This window comes from Alexandromys fortis, unplaced genomic scaffold (genome assembly GCF_014885135.2).
Source record: "Alexandromys fortis isolate MF-2015 unplaced genomic scaffold, M_Fortis_MF-2015_v1.1 scaffold_163, whole genome shotgun sequence".
Classification (NCBI taxonomy): Eukaryota; Metazoa; Chordata; class Mammalia; order Rodentia; family Cricetidae; genus Alexandromys; species Alexandromys fortis.
In genome coordinates this window covers 2,636,053-2,658,209 of record NW_026068085.1, presented here as the reverse complement: position 1 = coordinate 2,658,209, position 22,157 = coordinate 2,636,053, and the positions used below count along the sequence as shown (strand labels likewise).

The 22,157-nt window shown below is 41.9% G+C and overlaps 1 protein-coding gene across 2 annotated transcripts in view; it reads right to left on the bottom strand.

Annotated features, from left to right (window-relative positions):
- The window catches only part of Rhobtb3 (Rho related BTB domain containing 3), a 58,347-nt gene that overhangs the window by 7,534 nt on the left and 28,656 nt on the right, over window positions 1–22,157 (bottom strand). For both annotated transcript variants that reach the window (XM_050122163.1, XM_050122162.1), the window contains exons 7-11: window positions 21,509–21,621; window positions 18,027–18,147; window positions 10,193–10,366; window positions 6,478–6,644; window positions 1,316–1,412 (exon numbers count right to left, since the gene is read on the bottom strand). In XM_050122163.1, coding sequence (XP_049978120.1) covers window positions 1,316–1,412; window positions 6,478–6,644; window positions 10,193–10,366; window positions 18,027–18,147; window positions 21,509–21,621 — 672 coding nt within the window. The remainder of the gene's footprint in view (window positions 1–1,315; window positions 1,413–6,477; window positions 6,645–10,192; window positions 10,367–18,026; window positions 18,148–21,508; window positions 21,622–22,157) is intronic.

The window sequence follows — 22,157 nt, the reverse complement described above, 5'->3', positions numbered from 1 at the left end:
TGAGTCTGTTCTTGGTTCAGATATGCACATCTGCCACACACCCTCACCAGAACCACAAAAGAAGCTTTCCTGCCACAATGTGCTATCCTCCTTCACACCAGGAGCAACAATAAGCCCCCTTTAAAACTACTTAACAGGGCATGGTCCCAGTATTAGAAAACTGAGAAATATATTTGCATTCATTGCCCATAATTAGTAAATTTATACTTGAAACACTAAAGGTCATTTTTAGCTGCTCTACAATTTATTTTTTGGAATATTATTCAAATATGTCATGGATTTTATCAAAACACTGAAGATGGCTTTTCCTGACTCTAGTGGAAATTTTTGACTAATACTAATTATATTAATGGTCTTATGTATATATACTGAGAAACTCATGAGGGTACCGGTGGCTTTTCTTTTAATTTATTCCAAATAGGCAGAAATGGAGCAGGAGGAATGCAGAATCATCGATTCCACAGGCCTTGCACAGTATTCTGATCACTGTTTGCTTCCTTTACTATGTCAGTGTTTAACTCATGAAACTGCCTTTCCTCACGCCCAAGAGTACACCTAAATATCAACATCGCAATATAAAACATTTTGCAAAGTTAGAAAGGCCAATAGTCCTTGTCCATTACTCATTTTCGCTTTTCTCTGATTCTGTTGGTCTGATTGCCTATGCTGATAAACACTCCATCTTTGTGTTTTTTCCTATTACACAGTTCTAGGAATCTCACCCTGTGATTGGTGGCTATGTGGCCTAGTCTGGTCTTGAACTCAGGATGCTATAGCCTCTTCTTTCCAAGTGCAGGGATTACATATTCGCACTACCATGCCTGATGGTAATCCATACCATTTACTTTACTTTAAAATTATAGTATAATTATAGTATAATTACTTTCAGTTGGCAAGATGCGTAATATTTGGTCAATAAAAAACTTATTACAAAGTTCCTATGTAGATATATACATATAGATTCTCTAAGTATTAAAGATGACATATTATAATAACAATTGATACTTGTATTTCTATAAAAAAAGCAGTTTAAACTTATATCATTTAAATTTTGCTTAAGTAAAAACTAAGGTCTCATTTATCACAGTCAAATGGCACCTGAGGATGCTCTTCACCACCCTAACTCTCCTACCAGAAAAAAACAATTAAAAATGAATGAGTACTGTAAAATAATCATTGGAACAGTTCTTGTGTAACAGGTCAGACTGCTCACGCAGCACAGGTGATTGTAGGTGAAAGTGTCCTCAATCACACAGCAGAACCGAAAGGATGTGTAGGACACGCGTTTGTGTTTTTTATGAAATTAGTGATGTACCTGAAAGGTCTTGAAATTCAGGCTTCTGGCTGAATATGAGGTAGTTGGTGGCGATGAAGTGAAGCAGCCACGTTGAAAGGCAATCAGAGTGGTGAAACTACAAGAAAATGGAAAGGAAACAATATTTTAATCTGCTCTGCTCATGGGAGAAATCGGAGCCCACACCCACGGGTGTGTGCCTGTAAGCACTGCAGTGTTTGGTAACTGTGGCCCCAGAGAGGAGACTGGAGCACTGTTAACAAATACTGATAAGGTTGGCTCATCCAGCAAAACAGCCAATTCACCAGAATCCAGCCAGTCTGCCAGAGCGACAGGGCTGCACCTGCCCCCAGTGAACACTGAGGTTCTCAATGCTTCAATGTAAACTTTTAACACAAGGTCATCAGTAAGCACAATCCTATCTCAGACAGAGCTGAGCATTTTCTCTTAGGGTCACTGCTACGTGGAACTGGATCTCTGTGTATTCTTCTACTTCTGAGTTCTAAGAGCTGCTAATTGAGGAAGACTAAGAGCAGTCTGGCTGATGACAGAATCTCCTGGGGTCAACCATCAGTCTGGATTATAGTAACTTGATGACAGGCGATTTGGGTAGAGCTCTCTGTGATCATCACTGTGGTATATACCTAGACGTGGGCAATTTAGTGGCACTAAGTACAAACAGCACCGTTATCCATCTCCAGATGATTCCATCATCCAAAATTAAAGTTATATTTGCTTAACACATATAACTTTCTTTAGATTTTGCTGTTTTACTTTTTGACACAAGAAGTCTGACTACAGTAGGTACATGCTATAAGAGAAACCATACAATACTTGTCTTTCTTTATCATGTTTCATTTAACACAGTTTCTTCTGAAGGTCATCCATATTGCCATCTACATAAAAGTGCCATTCCTTTTAAAGGCAGAATAGCATTCCACGTACACATATGCCACATTAGGTTTATCATTCTTCCTCAGATGGTCTTTTAGGATGCTTTCCTTTTAGCCAAAAGTAGTCTTTTAAGAACACTAAAAAAATTACATAAGCAAAAAACAGTGCTAAATTGGAAAGAGTTATAATACCATATCTTACAGAACAAACCAAGGATGATCTTACAAAAGGTTGTATTTTAAATTAGAATAATATTTGACATGTAGATTCACAGTTACCTATTCTTCCCAGTACACAGAAGTTGTGAACTGAAAGGGATTTCACAGCCAATTCCATATCACATTTTAGTAATTTCTTCTCTGTCTTTTAGTAGATAGAACAAGTAATGCCCAGGAATAGAGTAAAAACCCATAGCTGTGTTAATGGAAGCTACCAGACAACTGACAAAGCAGACGATCTGGAACAGGAAGGCCAGCCTAAGGAGGGAAAGCTGGTTAAGAAAACTTCCTTCAAATGCACAACCTGAGGTATTATATATATTATACAATATATATTAAGGTCTCTAGGCAAAGAAATGAAGGCACCTCATTGTAAAATTAGAGTTTTGGCCTGGCATGCTGGCCTATGCCATTAACCACAGTATTCAGGAAGCAGAGGCAGGAGGATGTCTCTGAGTTCAAGGACAGCCTAGTCTACATAGAAATTTCCAGGCCAAGCAAGGATATCTCTCAAAAAAACAAATCAACAACAACAAAAAAAATCAAATTAGTGTTTTGGAAATGCATGTGTTTATCCTATGATAAAGGGTTTAAACTAAAAAAAATTCAGAAAATAAGACAAAGACTTTTAAAAAGATAAAGGCATTAAAGTTATATATATATATATGTGTGTGTGTGTGTATGTATATATATAACAAATATATAACATATATATAACAAATGCTATAGAACTAAAGCTATTAAATATAGGAAAAGTACCTAGAGCTCACAAGAAAAATCAGGAACAAAGTTCTTATTCTCATATAGCTAAGTATTACCATATACATTATAAATAAGAATATAAGTTTAATTGAATATGAGAGCAAGTGAAACTTCATTGGTTATTCAGGGCTTCCAAGATAATGAACCATCCCCTAAGCCAGAAGAAGCCAATCGGGGAAGCACACGTCTCTGGTACAGTAGGTGACAGACAGCCAATCGGGGAAGCACACGTCTCTGTACAGTAGGTGACAGACTGGATGATGGGTGAAAAATACAGGCCCCTCGGTAGAGAGCAGGGCTGAGCGTAGGGAGGGGCAGTGGGAGCGAGGGACCACTGCAGCCGTTCTCCTATACCAGAAGACGAGCCACGTGATGGGAACCGGGAGGACATACCCAATTCTGTCCAAACTGGGAATCGCAAACCTTCCAAGAGGAAACTGGTTTGTTTCTGTTGCTATGCTAAACACTACGATAATCATATTATAAACAGGGAAGGTACAGCTCTAGAAGTTTCCATCCATAGCTGGTTAGCCTCTTTCCTTTGGACCTGCAGTAGCAGAACGAGGCAAGCATCCTAGGCAGAGAAAAATTGTCTCCTCAGGCAGGGATGGAAATGAGAGGAGGAGGGGTTTCCTATAATCCCCTTCAAGGGCACAACACACACACACACTTAATAGGAAAAAAAAACTTTTATAAAAGGTCTTAAGAAACAAAAATTGGGTTAGAGAGATGACTTGGTGGTTAAGAGCAGTAGCTACTCTTGCAGAGGACTTAGGTTTGGTTCCCAGCGTCCAAAGGGCCATGTAGAAGCCTCTGTAACTCTAGTACCAGGGCACCTGAAGCCTTCTTTGGCCTCTGTGGGCACCAGACATACATGTGATATACAGATACACATGCAGATAAAACACCCATAAACATATAATAAAATAAACATTTTTTTAGGTTTGAACAGAAACAATAAAACTTAGGGTAGATATGATAAACTTTCAAACCTCAGATGGAAAACTAAGAACCGTCAGCAACTTAATGTGGGATTCCTCTTCGTATGCTGTGAATATATTCTATTACCATTGGTTAATAAAGAAGCTATTTTGGCCAATGGCAGGGCAGAATAGACCTAGGCAGGAAAACTAAACTGAACGCAGGGAGAAAGAAAGCAGATTTGGAGATGCCACATAGCTGCCGAAGGAGAAAGACATTGGAAACTTACTGGTAGGCCACAGCCTTGTGGTGATACGTAGGTTAATAGAAATGGGTTAATTTAAGATATATGAACTACTAGGAATATGCCTAAGCTATTGGTTAAACAGTATTATAGTTAATTGAGTTTTTGTGTGACTATTCGGGTCTTGGCAGCTGGGAAATTAAAGTGCAGCCTCCCTGTACAGCAGCTAGTACTGGGGAAGACAAAACGGAAGGCCTTGTTGACAGAGAAGCAAACACATGGGCAACTGTGGAAGGTGCCTTAAGCCAGTAAGAAGTGACCACATGGGATGCTCTCCTGCCTACTCACAAATAGGGCTCTTAGCAGAGTCTGAAGAGGATCCACTAAAAACAAACAGAGCTCGGCTAGTAGCGGGAAGCCCTGGGCTCCATCTCCAGCAGGGGCACAGTCAGAACCCCAGTACTCCAGAGGCAGAGGCAGAAGAACTGTGCAATCAAGATCATCCTTGGGGTTGGCCTAGGATAAGTGAGACCCTGTTTCCAAATAAATTAAATAAAATAAAAAAATTCAGGATGCAGACATGCTAACAAGAGGGAAACTTGTTCAAGGTCAATATAAGTACATCAGTGAAAGATAAGGGTTACTTGATTTTTAAAATTTGTTTTTAATATATAATATTAAATTAACATTAATATTAATCATAAATTTTGATTATGACAGAAATGAAGTATAAAATAGTTAAAATGCTCAGATGCTTTGGCTAAATGCCTTGTATACCCAGAAATATATAGAATGATTAACGACTTTGCTTCAGCCTGGAGGCAAGCTTTCAGCTGACAAGAGTCTGTCCTTTGTTCCGTCATGTGGCTCCAGCTCAGCATGAACAGGGAAGCCAGACAGGATTTTTGGATATCCCATTCTAGAGTGGTAGATCAAAGATCACCTGTGGGGAAGACCTAGAAGGTGTGGCTTAGGTAGGGCACATTTATGATAAGCTAAGGCCACCTGCAGTTTCAGCACTGGGGAAAATAGGCAGTAACTCAGACAGAGGATCCATCAGAGCCAGCTTCTCTCATGAGTGAACGAGTGTATGCTGGGCTTTAGACCAGACTCTTATCTGAAGGTCTGAGGGGCAGATTTCAACACACAATTCTTCTTTATGTACAGACCTTGTCCGTCTTCTTCCATATTCTAGAGTCTTTAAAAAATTAATTTCTATATATGTGCTCTCTCATGCACATACACGTGTGTGCACACACATACACGAGTGTTTTGCCTGCATGTATGTATGTGCACCTTATTTGTGCCTGTGGACGATTGTGAGCCATCCTGTGGGTGCAGGGATCCTCTGCAAGAACAGCAAAAGCTCCTAACTGCTGAGCTACTTCTCCGGTCCCCATATTCTCTAGTCTTTCTAACCAAAGCTTCTCACAACAGATTTGTGCAAATTGCATGTATTCTAGAATTCATAGTAGCTACTTCTTAACAGAGAGGTCCTGGGCATGGAAGGGGCCAGGAGTCAGTGCAGCGACTCCCAATCTTACACTTTAAATTTCACTCGATTCCTAACACATCAAGACATGCCAGCCAGCTCAACCAATGCTGCCACCATACGACCAAGCGGTGAAAACATGCTCATGAGATGAATGAATAGATGAAGTAGTAGCTCCAGTCACCACGTCATCCGGTATATACAGCCTCGTCCTGTATTATCCCTACAGTCACCACATCATCCAGTATGTACAGCCTCGTCCTGTATTATCCCTACAGTCACCACATCATCTGGTATATACAGCCTCATCCTGTTATCCTCCCCCAGTAATGCTAAGAAGTGATTTGGGGAGGAAGAAAATTCTATTTCCTGTAATGTTAATGTAAAAAAGCACAGCCACTCTCAAGTAACTGGGATTATGACTATTAAAATTATATAAATGTAATTTCTAACCCAATGAATGCTTCAAAATTACTTCACCATGAAAACTGGTGCAAAGAAACTGTAGCTTCCTTTCGTCACACTTTAAAAGGCATACTAGTCTTCACATAGCTGCTAAAACACAGAAAACAAAGTAGTATATGTGTATTTTAAATGAAGAGGCCCTCCTTCCACTGACGCCCAGCCCCACCCTCCACACAGGGCCAACCACCTTGGCCTTTTTGAGCAGATCCACAATATCAAGGTTCATGGACGCCAGCTCCCTGCTGGGCATGCTCTGCAGCTGTGTGATGATGAACAGCTCACAGATGTGCTGCAGTCTGGAGACCTGGTACATCTCAGCACAGATGAGGAGACACATGGCCTGGAAAATGCCAGCTGGTGGAAAAGAGGAGACAGAGGGGATGGTTAGACTACGACCGCTTTCAGGGACAGCATGGCTGTGCACACTTTACTTCCATGCACACACCTGGACTTGGGAGGCTGGGGCAGCTGCCCTGTGAGGCTGGAGTCTGGTCTACACAGCGAGTTCCAGCCTAGCAAGGGCTACAGCAGCAGCAGCAGCAACAACAACAAAAAACCCAATCACACACACACACACACACACACACACACACACACACACACGCACACACACACACACCCTGCTCTAAAACATGCAGACAGTTATCCTTCAGTGTGGACTAGAATTTCAAGGAAGAGTCCACTAGCACAGTCCTTGTACTACATTTTGTAAATAATTAAGTTTTCATACTCCAAAGAGAATCTCATCCCCAGCTCTCTAGAGAAGGATTCCAATAACTGCCCTTAACCAACATATAGAGTTAGCTAATGAAATTTTTCCTTTTTGAGACAAGATCTTACTGTGTAACTCTGGCTGGGCTGGAACTCACTGTGTAGACCAGGCTTGCCTTGAGTGCCTCTGCATCCCAAGTGTGTGCATTAAGAGCTAAACTTTTCTATTAGTTACACTAAATCTCATTGCATCCTCTTTATTCACCTCTATCACAACTCCAGGCTCTCACATATCACAGGCTTCAACTCCTTACACAGTCAAGAATGACCTTCAACTTCTGATCAGCCGCCTCTACCCCTGCATGCTGGAATCACAGGTGTGTACAATTATGCCCAACATAATTGTGTGGATCAAATCCAGGGCTTCCTGATGCTAGGTAAGCATACTACCATTTGAGCTACATCTTCACTTCTAACTTTTGTTTCTTTGCTTTAGTCCCCAGTCTTGCAATTTTCTTTCACTATTGCAAAAATTTTTAAAAACCTAGAATTTTAAATGTGTGTGTGTGTGTACAAGCATAGGGTATCTGTGTGTGTACATGCCTATGGTATCTATATGTGCATGCATACAGTATCGTTTGTATGTGTATGCATGCATATGCTGTGTGTGCATGCATGTTATCTCTGTGTGTGCACATGCATATGTCCTCTGTGTGTGGTCATGTATATGCTATCTGTGTGTGGGCATGCATATGTTATCTGTGTGTGTGCATGCATTTAGTATCTGTCTGTGTGTGCAGGCACATGATATCTGTGTGTGTATGTGTGTGCGCATTTGATATTTATTTGTATGTGTCTGTGGAGGACCAGGGTTGATGCTAGGTGTCTTCCTGCATTGCTGGCCACTTTATATTGAGGCAGGCTCACTAACAGTTTAGCCTGCTACCCAGTTTTCTCAGGGATTGCTATGGGTATTCCCTCTCTCCACCTTCCATGGTGCTGGGATTACAGCAGGGCTCCCATGCCTACCCCCTTCTGTTCTGGAGATGAGAGTCACACACAGTTCTTACACCTGCCATCAAGCACTTCACTCGATGAGCAATCTCTTAAGTCCCATTTTAAACACTAACAATTTAACGCCATTTACTTATTTCACATGTATGGGGAGGGTGTCATGCCACAGTGCCCACCTATGTGGAGGTCAGAGGACAGCTTTCAGGGGTCAGGCCTCTGCTTCCCCATGTGGGTACCAGGGATCACACTCAAGCTGTCAGAGTTTGATAACCTGGCCCCCATTTTAAATACTGAGGTACTCAGTTCGGTGGTATGAAGCACCCCACACTTCATTCATTCATTCATTCATTCATTCATTCATTCTCCAGAACAAACATGAAGCAGCAACTCCCCACCTTCGCTCTCGTCCACCTCTGAAGTCAGAGTTAAGGTTGTTGGTAGGTTTAGGGCTGTGCATATGGGTAAGTTGTAGAGTGCTTGCCCAGTTTTAGTTCCCAATTTGGCACAATCTAGAATCATGTGGGAAGTCTCCACTAGGGGTGTCTGGATCAGGCTGGTGTGTTGTTAGCATCTCTGTAGGGGAGAGCCTGGAGTGTTTTCATGGAGGCGGAATGACTCGCCCACTGTGGGCAGCACTGTCCCCTAGGCTTCAGTCCTGGACTGCATTAGAGTAGGAAAATGAGCTGAGTAGAAAGAATGAATACATCTTTCTCTCTGCTCCTGACCATGGATCTCTTGCCACCTTAACTTTCCTGAATGGACTTCAGTCAGAATTATTAACTAAAGTAAATGCTTTCTCCCTTAAGTTACTTTCCGTCAGAGTGTTTTCATCACAGCTGCAGACATGAGAGAAGAACAGTACATTTATAACTTTTACTGTGACTAAATCTTTTACTAAAATATTGAAAAATGAAACTGGATTTTAAAAAAATTTGAGCATGCTACTAAATAATGCAATCACTAAAACAATTTGGAGATACCACCTTGATTTATCCTAATGCAATAGTACAGTTGCATATTTATTTATTTAGGTTTTTAAAACAGGGTCTCTCTGTGTAGTCCTGACTATCTTGAATTCACTGTGTAGACCAACCTGGCCTCAAACTCAGAAATTCAGCCACCTCTGCCTCCCGAGTGCTGGGATTAAAGATGGGTGCATTTAAAAAAAAAATAGTGGTCAAAATTTTTATTAATTATCCAGTTCCCAGTACTGAGGAAAATAATATTTATTTCCCGTAAGAATCAATGCTTTCATTTTCACGAAGCAAAAATAACAAGCCAGTCCTTATTAATACTGGTAGTAACAACTCCAAAACAGCTAACTTGGAGACTGAGACAATTTGATGATAGAAGTAATTTTCTCTTTTGGAAACTCTATATCCTTTCATAGACGACTCAAAATCTATTTAAACAAATATAGGAAATTTTTTAATTTTAAAAATTAAAGCAACGAGTATAAAGGGAGGTATAGTCTAAAAGGTGAGTTTTGTTTTTCTTTCCATAGGGCTGGCTGCTGGCTAGCTTTTGGGACCAAGGGCATGTGTGGCGTTCATTCCTGTTGTGTTTGAGGAGGCCGCCATCTGGTGGCAGAATGGGAGAAAGCCCTCCAAGGACTTCGACATGTACCACAATTCATTAACTACTAACTTTATAATGTGTGCTGGTCAAAGACAGTCTTTGGTTAGTGAATTTAGGAATTTCAGGAAAGTTAGAGATACCAATTTTAGGGGAATCTGGTTTTGAAAGTCAGCAGCAGTCTTTAAAAGCCCTCATCCCCAGATCTGGAGGACCACAGGAGTTCACACTAACAAAAGTTCTGAAAACCATTTCAGCTAGATGTGAGAATCACGAAAGCTACTGTCTATCCCTTTTCTTGTTGAAGAGGTAGGGCTCCCAAACTCTAAGATTAGAGCAGCCATTAGGTACCCCAAACACCTCGATTCTCGGTGTCTAGATTAACCAATAGCCTGCTGTTAGCACGAGCTACTGACCCCTGCTCTTTCATTTGAATGAACTGGAATGCAACGCTCTCCCTACATCACCCCAAAGCTGCTCAGCAAATGCCGTGATACTGACTGATAGACCTTAAACAAAACAGGTTTCCTAGGCAGCAAACTACCAAGATGAGTGAGAAGGAAGAATCACGAGATATTACCTTATAACACACATATGCGTACCTGGGCAACAAGAGTCTGTGTATAAGTATTCTAAAAACGACAAGAAAGTCTCTTTGGAAACGCCGTACACTGGAATCAGGACACTCTTGGCTTCCATGTAATTACCATTAAACATGGCTGCCATCACCTCACACCGTGCCACCAAGATGGCCCTGTGGGCTGGCACAGCTGTTCCTGGAAGGTGAGAGAGGAAAACAAAATCAAAGAAGTGCTGCAGAGCTAACAGTGTTTCCCAGCTGGAGTGCCACCGTCCGTGACAAGCCAAGCTGCAGTGCAGAATCACACCAGGCAGACAGGGGCGCTGCCTCAGAGGTTCACAGCGGCTGAGAAACGCAGAGTTCAAAACTTGCCTTTGAATCCAATAATTTACAGATTAGACAAACATTTGATACTTTAGATTTCCTAAAGACCAAATAACAGAAATATGAATTTTGCTTTGTGTATGCATGTATGTGTATACGTGTGTGTATGTGTGTTTTAAATATTTATTATGTAAAGTGTTCTGTCTGCATGTATTCCTGCAGGCCAGAAGAGGGCACCAAATCTCACTATAGACGGCTGTGAGCCACCATTGGGTAGCAGGGACTTGAACTCAGGACGTCTGGAAGAACAGCCGGTGTTCTTAACCTCTGAGCCTCTCCGGTCCACTTTGTGCTTTTAGAACAAAGCATTTGTCCATCCTGGTTGTCTTGAAATACGCCACCTGTGCCATGTTCCTCCCAGGAAACAGCCCATTGCCCTGTGTGACAAAACTCACAGACTGCCTTGGTCTGGCTTCCCCACACGAGAAATGGAAATGGCAGAAGTAAACAAGAAGTGGTCCAAGCCTCACTGGGGAGGGCACTTCTAGACCTTATGACCATCAGTCACAAGGCCACATTCTTCTCTAGACTAGTCACAGTTTGTGAGGTTCTCCAACCTCTCTAAATCCAAGCAAAGTGCTTCTTGTCCTAGGAAGAAAAGAGGTCCATCTAAACTCACAGATGTTTCCCGAAGCCAATATTTCCTCAGACTTACAACTTAACCACGGATACTGCCAGTCTAGTCCATGGGTTGGCACTGTGATTTGCCTAGTCACACCCCAATGAGGAGCAAGGAAACAGCTGGAGAGCATCCTACTCCTACCAGCAAACTCCATCCGTCCACCGCCTTCCCTTCTTTGCCACAACCCTCCCAGCTAGTGCAACAGGATCATCTACCAAAAGGAACAGCTTCCAAACTTAAGGGATGCTGGATAGATGTGTAGAGACCAATTAAGAAGGAATTCAAATTGGCATTGCAATTTGACTTATGATTTTTAATGTGGGATTCCCCTCTGTTAGCTGTGAATGTGTTTTGTTACCATTGGTTAATAAAGAAGCTGCTTGGGCCTATGACAGTCCAGAATAGAGCAAGGTGGGAATTCATAGCAGAGATAGAGGAGAAAAGAAGGCGGAGTCAGGGAGATGTGATCCAGCTGCTGAAGGAGAAAGATGCCTACCGATAGGCCACAGCCTTGTGGTGATACATAGATTAATAAAAATGGGTTAATTTAAGGTGTAAGAGTTAGTTAATAAAAAGCCTAAGTTAATAGGCCAAGCAGTATTTGAATTAATACAGTTTCTGTGTGATTATTTCGGGTTTGGGCAGCTGGGAATGAACAAGCAGTCTCTGACTACAGATTTTAGGGCTTAAACTATTTCAAGATAAACAGAGCATCATTTGGAAAATGGGAACATAGCTTAAACACACTGGATGGCCTATCATTTGAGTTAAACACACTGGATGGCCTATCATTTGAGTTAAACACACTGGATGGCCTATCATTTGAGTTAAGCAGATGAATTAGGAAGAAAACTATCAAGTGGGCAGTAGGCAGGAACTGATTTCATACGCAGGGCTTGACATTGTCACAGAGCTTTCTGTTGATAATGATACAAGATAATGTTGAAACTGTAACCAGCTTCAGCCTGAGCAGCCCCTGGAACCTGCTCCCTTTGCTCCCCCGTACGGAACAACGGGTGCGGTGTAGATGTGGCATAGGAAGAAATGTATGGTGACCTCATGTGATGAGAAGAATGTAGTATGGAAAGCCACCGGACTTTCAGCAAAGGAACTATGATCTCACAACCCTTTAGAAAACTGTTTTGGTGTTGTGGAAATGTAACACCATACCCAATTACAGATTTGGGTTTTTTTTTTTTTTTTTGCCATTGTTGTTTGTTTCATTCAGTTTGTGGTGTGTGTGGGCACCTGTGGAGGACAGAAGACAGCTTCAGATCCTCTGAACGTCACCATAGGTGCTGGGGACCAAACCAGGGTCCTCTTGAAGAACAGCGGGTGCTGCTGCTGATGCCACCTCTCAGGCTCCTAGTCACCTGTTCTAAGCAGTATATTTATACAGACACTAAAGGAATGTAATACAACATTTATATAATAAACGGCAATTGACTGCAGGTAAAGAATTGTGTAATTGAATAGAAGACATATCCATTTCGTGTTATAATTTCAGAAAACTTTTCTAAGAAAAAGATCAAGGCTGAATCAATTACAAACCAGCTTTTTCCCACTTTACATAGGTCATCGACAATCTCTTTGATTGAGTGTTGAATTAAAATGTATTTGTTTTCCCTGAGTATCATTTCAGACTTCAACAGTGACATTTAGGAATGATGCTTGGTTTCACTCTGGGAAAGAAAACAAACAAGTTCATCTCAAGAGAGATTTAACACGTACTGTGAATGTGGTTTTGTTAAAGAGTGTTGCATGGAGTCAAATGTAAAGGAACCCTAACTCTCTACATCACACCTGCATGTTTTCCAAAGCTAACTTAGAACTGTTTTATCTTTATATATGACTTCATATTACACAAATAATGCTCATGTCAGGGGTTTACATTCCACGCTCACTCCAGGCTATTGTGGCTGTTGGCCTATAGCTTGGTTCCTACAGGAAATCATCCTAGAACCCACCAGTTTCAGCTGACCCTGCACCGGGAGAGGAATGGAGTTTACATTTCCGTCTCTGTTAGTCCCTGTGGGCATAATTGGAACCCTTGTAACCACTCCTCACGTGGAAATCTGAGTCCCATTTATAGGCCAAAAGACAGCAGTGTTTCACATTTTGAACTGACAATGTCTGTTAAAATGCCAAGGTCACTTTTCAAACTCTACCTGCATCTTCTCTCCCGGTAGTTTTGGTCAACTGTAAAGGGCCAGAAACCCAAAGAAACAGGCTACATCTATAAAGCGTCCATCTAGACACAAATGCCAGCAATGTCCTTTCAGTCTCTCACTACTGCCTTAGCTAAGTGCAGCAATGCTTCGGTTCTGGACCTGAGTGCTCCAATGCTCCTCATTCTTTATCTGAAAACGTCAAGAGGTGGTGTCCAACTGGAGTGAAGGAGCCAAAGACTGACTGCTAGTATTGCATGAAAAAATTATTATACCTCAATAAACACTAATTTTATCCCTACATTATCTTTCTCATTACTTTTTTAATCTGTGCTAAAAATGCTGAAGTAACATCTGGCTATCACCAACACTCAATGTGACTTTTTCAGAATATGTTTTGCATTGTAAATATTTTAGGTAAGATATGTAGTGAAAAAAGTCACATGTTTAACTAAGATTTCACTATAACATATAAAAAGTTTTATACCTAAGATTTAAGGAGAGTTGTTATCCAGCTATTACTCAAAGGGTCTGTCTTAGTTTCAATATAAATTAATTTATATATAAGAATGTTTTCCCTTCCTCATTTTGGTATGAAACATTTAAATTAGTGATTAACCACAAAGTCAGATACATAGTCACACTGCACACAGCCACTTCCATGAAAGCTAAACAAAGAAATGGACGAATGAAACCAAGAACCATTCAACAGGACCGAGAGATGTTTCTGCTCATAAAGTGCTTCTTGTGAAAGCTCAAGACCTGAGCACAAACCCTACAGACAAAATAAAACAAGTGGACATTGTAGCTCAAGCCTGCCATCCTACCAGGGCCGGGTAGGTGGCAACAGAAAGAACTCTGGGGGACAATTTCCCAGTGAGCCTATCCTAAGCAAGTCCCGGGTCCCAGTGAAAGAACTTGTCTCAAAAAGCAAGTTGCCAGAAAATAAAAACAACCTAAAGACCCCACAACTGACAAACGGATAATGAAAATGAGGTGCATATACACTATGGGATACTACTCAGCTGTGGAGAAAGGTGAAGCCATGGACTCTGCAGGTAAATGGAAGAAACTAGAAAAGACCATACTCAGCAAGGTAATCCAGACCGAGAAGGACAAACACTATGTGCTGTCTTTCAGTGGAGGCTCCAACTCTGAATCTTCTGATGTGAACACATAGCCTGTAGTTACTATAGAAACCAAGAAAATAAAGCTGGATTGTTGTCAAGACAGGGGGGGCTGCTTGTTAGAGGGAAATGCAAAAGTGGAGGATCTTTAGGAAATGGGAGGGAGGTGAATACAGAAGCAGGAAGGAGATGGGTAAAATTACAATAAGGATCTGAAGAAGCCACAAGAAATCATACTGTTCTTTACCCAAAAAAAGAAAGAAAGAAACCTCTAATACATGCAATTCTGTGTATAAATATACATATATAGTCCTCATGAACTTTTCTCATCTGTCTGAGGATGCTCCCCCCAAGAACCAAAGATCATCTAACAAACCCCAATGCCAGACATGAGAAGCCCTCTTCTGAGCTGTTGGCCAGGACACACAGCCTACACAGCCTCTGAAAACACACAGCCTACTATTGCATCATGCAAGCTTCCAAAGGAGGGAGGCAGCCAAGAGTCTCACCCCGCTATGAGGCCTATGAGCCACGGCAATGACCAGCATGACACAGTGACCCTAATAGTGCAGTAGTGAATGTATACCTCGAGAAAATAATTCTCTAATTGGATTTAAAACCTGATCAACAAGAAAGAAACCATGCCTGGTACTGGAAACCTAGCTAACCACTCAGGACTAGTGCAATCATGGTTACTGGAGGAAAATCTACAACCACTAATTTACTAAAGCAGAACAATCCCTAACAATAATCTATAAACATTTGTCATTATACCTACAGATAAGTGTAGTCCTCACTCCTCGTCAAGGGAACGTCTCCAGCAGATGGAGAGTAGTACACAAACACAACCAATCAAAATATACAAATTAAATTCTGTACTGAAAAAAAAACAAAATAAAACAAACAAGCAAAAAATAAAGTGAAGATTATGAGATGGGTCAGTGGAGAGAGGGTTTGCCATCAACCCTAACAACCTGCGCTCATTCCCTGGAGCCCATAGAGCAGGAGGAAAGAGGCAATTCCCACACGTTGTCTTCTGACCTCCACATGACTGCCAGGGCATGCACACCACACACCCCAAAGTAGTTAATTAATTAATTAATAAGAAATAAATGTAACTTTCAAAAAGGGGAGTGGCCTGAAGTTGTGTACAGATGCGCACATCATCAGATGTGACACAGCCGGAGCCCTCGCACACGTGGGTGAGCGGGCAGGGGCTGGCGGAGAGGGTCGGGAAGTGACACAGCAGAAGAAAAGCAAGGGATTAAATGGGGAAAGAATCTCTATTTTCCTTCAAAGCTCTGCACAGCAGGTTACAATGACATGAAGTGTGGTGCCAATTCCTCGTATGCTAACGGTAAGCAGCAATAACGTCTGCCATGCAAACATGGGAGCTGTTCCGGTGCAGCGGAAGAGCAGCATGGGAATGGAGCTGCAGAGAGATGGCTCACTGGCCAGAGCTCTGGTTCCCAGCACCCACACCTCACAGATGGCGTCATTCTAGTCCCATGGGGTCTGATGCTCTCCTAGCTTCTACAGGCCTAGAGTTCAGCGAAACTTCAACTAAAGAGATCTAGGCTATTTAAGGGGAAAAAAAGGGAACAGCCAAAAAATGACTAGAATCTGACCATACCTTAAGAAGTGAATGTCATGGCCAGGTGTGGTGGTGCGCGCCTTTAATTCCAGCATGTGGGAGGTAGAAGCAGGCAGATCTCTGTACGTTCAAGGCCAGTTGGATCTATAGTGTGAGAGTTCCAGGATAGCCTGAGCTACATAGTGAGACCCTGTCATAAATACATATACACTACATACATACATACAACAAAAGAATGCCAGGCTAACTGTATTGTGTGTGACATCAAATACTGTGCAGGTGGCAAGAAGTGGACTCACCCTGGCCCCTGGACTGAAGGTGAGCAGCGTCCCAGAGACCCACAATGTGCAACCTTCTTACCACACAGGTCTTGAAAGGCATTTCAGAACATACCTCAGCCCAGATGCAGGAACAATGCTTGTATGTTTACCACACACACGTCAGATAATCCCACAACACGTTTAACCCCTAACAAAAAGCATACCCTATGTTGTCGTGTAACCCCAGGACATTTGGAAGTTTATCTTTCAGAGTCTGCTCAGCATAAAATTCATCAACTGTACATCACAGATGTAGCTAAAGGTTAGACCTCGGCCACCAATTAGAGGTCACGTGGGCAAGAGCATCAGTTACCCTCCTTTGGAACACAGAAACTGTTATTCTAGCTTTCACAAAAGGACTTGAGACTATTAATTTGGTAAAGGTAGAAATATTTTTTAATTTATAGGCTAAATTTTTTCTTAGCAGTGGACATAGTGCTGTCATTTGGAATGTGAAGCCTCTTAGCTAGCTATCCTGGTGTTTCTCTGGTGTCTAGAACACCCAGGCACTCCCCACAAATGCCTTCATCAACAGCATTCCCCTAGGAGTAAATTCTGTGTTCCCACTGGCTGTTCCTCTAAGAAGCCTTCCCCACCACAGTGAGACTCCGTGGACTCTTCATGTTGGCAAGCAATGTGAGCGGACCACTACCAGGGTCTGGTTAGTCAGCTGCAGGTCTTCTAACCCGATGAGAGCATTACAGATTAGCCTATGGCTGTTGAGTGGCTCCCTCTCTCACCAGGAAGTTTTAAATGTATCTCAAGGTCACTCTAACTCTCCCACTTTCAGAGTCCCAGACTCACACTGCATTTGGTGCTGCCAATAAAACTTTGGGAAAAAATTCAATTCACTAGTTTTATTGACATACGACCAAAATTAAAAGTAAGGAGACTCTTTCTGGGGAAAAGATTAAAAAAAAATAAAGGCTATGCTAGCTGCCACGTATTTCTAACCCCAAACTAGAATTCCATCTCCCTCTTTACAGTGGCCCATCTAAAAATTCTACTTAATTTATTTGCAAACAACTCCTCTTATCCTTGCATAATTGAAGGTATATGACAACTCATCTTTAAGATTTTGCATTTAATCTATTAAAGTGACAGAATTATACATGCAAGTAATCTGCCCTGAGCTTCCAGGACAGCTCATCTTTATTAAAGACGGGCAGCATTACTTCCCCATAGAGAGAAGTGTAATCCAGGTGCTCTGGTGATAAGAATTCTCACAGTATTTCGAGACACACTCAGCAATAACTGTGGGTGCCTGATGTACGTCAGACAATTTTTTTAAAAAACTGAATAAACAAAGCAAGAGATAATGTGCTTTTATGATAGGTGGCTTCAGATGAACCAGAAAACAGGATCATAAAGAAATATACAAATTAAAATGAAAAATGACACACTAAACATCATTCCATGCCCTGCAGATCCTGAAAAGTAGATGAAGTATATGGAAGGAAAAATTAAATATAAAATGACTTTCTTAAAACTAAGATGGTATTACTTCATGTTCACATTACTTCATGTCCTGCAACAGAAACCACTAATTCCTCCATCCCAAGTATAAAGCTGAACGAGAACGTGAGGGGAGCAAGTAAAAATCAAAACCATAAAAAGCACTCTGTATGAGCTGAACCACACCTTGTATTTCGAAGACAACATCAGCAAGCATTGGTTTATTGAGGAAAAACTTGAGTGATGTATTATAGAACCACAGAGGCTTTCTGGCTTGGTAGGTCTTGCAATTCCTCAGGCAATTGATCTATGAGGAGAAAACAGACATGTAGGAAGTTGTTTAGTATGATTTGATAGCAAGCATGGAGAACTGCAGGTAAGAAATCTCAGCTGCCTACTTCATGATGGCACCTCCAACCACATCTGTGAAGGGTGCTCCCCTCAAGCACTATGTCTGCTGCCTGCCTCATGATGGCACCTCCAACCACATCTGTGAAGGGTGCTTCCCTCAAGCATTATGTCTGCTGCCTGCCTCATGATGGCACCTCCAACCACATCTGTGAAGGGTGCTCCCCTCAAGCACTATGTCTGCTGGCTGGCAGGTGAGCAGCAGCAGGCCACTGAGCACACAGCACAGCAACTGGCTAGGTGGTGGCCAGGGATCCTGACTCCCTGAGAGCCACTAATACAACACAAATAAATCTCTATTTCTTTATCACACAAGTTCTCTTATGGCCTAGCAGGTCATTGTTTTCTCCTAAAGAATGAATATTTAAAAAAAATCTCAGAGTGGTGAATTTAGATTTGAATACAATTTTCTAATGATAACTATCTTTTGTTTGTTTTTACTGTTGTTGCTGGTGTGTTTGCGTGTGTGTTTGAATGTGCGTGCATGCATGTGTGTGTGTGTGTGTGTGTGTGTGTGTGTGTGTGTAGCAGAGACAACTGGAACCTACAGACAGCCCCTGGGACTCCACCCACATCACATGACCTGTCCCAGCACACGGGCCAGCCCAGTTCCCACAGTGCCTCATCCCACCTCAGCTTCAGCACTAGGTTCATTTGCTGAGGTCTCTCCAGACAATCCCTGGTGGTCACTATCCGACAGGCCCACGGCCCCTCTTTCCTCGCCTCCATCCTTTTCTGTTGTATTTTCTCTAACTTTCCTTTACAATGAAATGAAACAAATCTTAACAGCATTTTCAAGTAGAGTTGCCCAAATTAGGCTACAATCTCAATTGTATGGCCACAATCCCTCAGTTGGAATGATTTAGTTATGGTTCTATTTGAAATTATTTTTACTTTTTTAAAGACAGTTTCTTTGTGTAATTCTGACTGTCTTGGAACTAGAACTAGCTTTGCAGACCAGGCTGGCCTCAATCTTAGAGATCCGCCTGTCTCTGCCTCCCAGAGGACTGGGATCAAAGGCGTGCACCATCGCTGCCTGGCTGTTTACTTACTCCTGGTGACTCCATCAGTTCCCTGGCTGTATTTCCGACCAGCTAGGGAAATGAGGAGCCTTTATCCTTCAGAAGTCACAAAGCCAACTCCAGCAAGGAGAATAAGTGATACCTAATTGTCTACATTGGGCTAGTCTACTTTGGAGGGAAGTTTCCAAAAATTTTGTGAAGGAAGAAAATGATACAATCCTCTTGACAAGGAAAAAGAAAACCCAGTTCAGCATGAAATCCAGAGGCAAGACAGAAGGGCAGAAAGCAACAAAAGACCTGGTCCTCCAGCTGAAGGTCTCAGCACTGTGCCGCAGCACCCACTGGAGGAGCTGGTGTTTAGGATGCAAGTGACTGACACCTGTAGAGAGTGGCCGCCAACACCCAGCCTGGAAGTAGAGAGCTAGCAGGGCCTTGGGGTATACCTTGTTTTATGCACAGTCTGAAAGAAAAGGCTAAACTGCTCAAAACTGCAGTAATAATTCGTGGCATACTCACAATTTAAATCGATACTCCCATCTGCCGACACAGTGTTACATTCCTATGACACACTTGAGAAACAGAAAGTATTTAGCGTGGGAGCAGCCTCCCACCTGTGCAGGGAAATCAGTTCAGTGTCACGGAATCCCATAGTCCAGGCTTCTCATCATTGGTCCGAGTTGATATTACTCTCCGTACCACAAAGGGCCAAGTGCTAAATCAGACCCGAGGAAAAGATGGGTTCGAACACCAGCAAGACTCTGAATATTCCATGTAGGTTCTAAACCTGTGCATCACGGATCTTATAGAGATATTCACTATGTATGAAGTATGTGTGTGAGAGATGGAGAGAGAGACATTCCCCCGGTTCATCAACTCTGGTCTGAGTAAAGAGAATCCAGGCATTTGTGCATCCTTTTTTACAGGACTGTTCAGCGAGTTAGGTTGAAAGAGAGCTATTCTGATTCCTGTAAGGCTGCTCAGCCTGGGATTATCTGCTGCACTGAGTTACTACACCCTTAATTCTGGGTTTCTCTGTTAATTTCTTTCCTCAACTAAGGAAAATTAAGAACCTTCCTGAAAAGCTAGTACAAGCAGGTGTGGTTGTACAGATGTAATCCCAGCACCAGGGAAGCTAAGATAGAAAGCTACCAGTCTGAAGCTAGTCTGGGCTACATAGAGAGCTTGAAGCCAGTCAGGGCTACAAAGAGTTTGAAACTGGCCTGACTATATAATGAGTCACTGCAACAACAACAACAACAACAACAACAACAAAAACCCAGAAAGGGGGGGGGGCAGAGAGCAAAGTCACCTTCTGTCTGTGTAACCCTGGAGCCCACACAGTAGAAGGAAGAACCCACTCCTAAAGACTGTCCTCTCAGCTGTGTGTGTGTTCCTGGGCACACACAACTGTGTACACACAACTGTGCACACACAACTGTGTACACACAACTTTTAAACATGAGAAGAAATGAAAACCTAATACAGTACATATTTTTCAACTATTAACTTTAAATGTTATTAATGTTCATCTATTAAAAATAAAGGAATATTTGCCTTATATTTTGCTAAGCATTGTGCTTAGCTGACCCTTATTTTATCTACTGCAGCCAGTTTGCTTATCACAGACTCTGAAATAAGAATAAACTGGCTAGATTGTGCAACACACTTGTCTTAAAGTTTTACAAATCTACTTTTAAAACTTTTACAGACTCTGTATAATCTAAATCACTGCAGTTTTATTGTCTTACAACTTCAGTATTTTTATAACCTTGAACCCAGTTTGTAATTTTGAACATGTACTCAAGAGACTCCTCAACTGCCCATTTGATTAAATATATTGCTCAGAACTCTTTAAAAGTTTACGGGAGCAGCCCTACTCCCCAAGGCTCCTGGAAAATCACATGGTGTGAGGATGGGTACCTCCTGGAGGCAGCTGCAGCTGCAGGAGGCTAGCAGTTCTCATTTCCAACATGGGCTGTGTGTTCCCAGGGCCCCAGTGGGCTGCTGTGAAAGCAGAATTCACAAGTGAACATTTCAAAGGCATGAGTCACACCTAATTTAATCCTTACATAAAGTAAAATCTTAGTAAGAAATACATACATTTCTTTTTAAAACATTTAAATAGAAACATATACACAGAAAAAAGCATTTCTATTTATGAATTATTTAACTTTGCTAATGACTCAATGTTAGAGTATCAAAATGAATCTGTTATAATTCAGAGTCAAAATAATTTACCTTTCCTGGTGTTTTTAAAAGGCATTTCACTTTCTCGATTACATCGGAAACATCCCCTGAGTCATTCAGCTTCCTCCTGATGTCTTCTTCCAGCTCTTCCCACTGAAAAGCACCTGGAAGGAACCACATGTCAGGAAGTTCTATGTGAGTAGGAGGTGTGAAAATCTTCTAGATTACAAACGCTTCCTTCTTTTGTATTTAATTTCTCTGGAGCAAACATATCTCTTTATGATTGAAGTATGTGTTTAACAAGTTAGTTTGACTTCCCCTAATCCAATGGTTCTCAACCTGTGGGTCATGACCCCTTTGGGGTCCAACAACCCTTTCACAGGGGTTGTCCAAGACAACCAGAAAACACAAATATTTACATAATGATTTATAACAGGAGTAAAATTACAGTTATGAAATAACAACAAAAATAATTTTATGGTGGGGGGGGTCACCACAACATGAGGAACTGTACTGAAGGCCACGCATTAGGAAGGTTGAGAGCCACTGCTCAGAACAGACTTCCTCCTTGGCAGCCACCATTTCTGCAGCAGGTGTTCAGCTGGCAGCACTGGCCAGGATGAATTTCTGTGAAAAGTCTACCCTGGAACTCTCCAAAACTAACCTGAGAAAGGCAGTGAGGGGGTTTTCTGACACACTC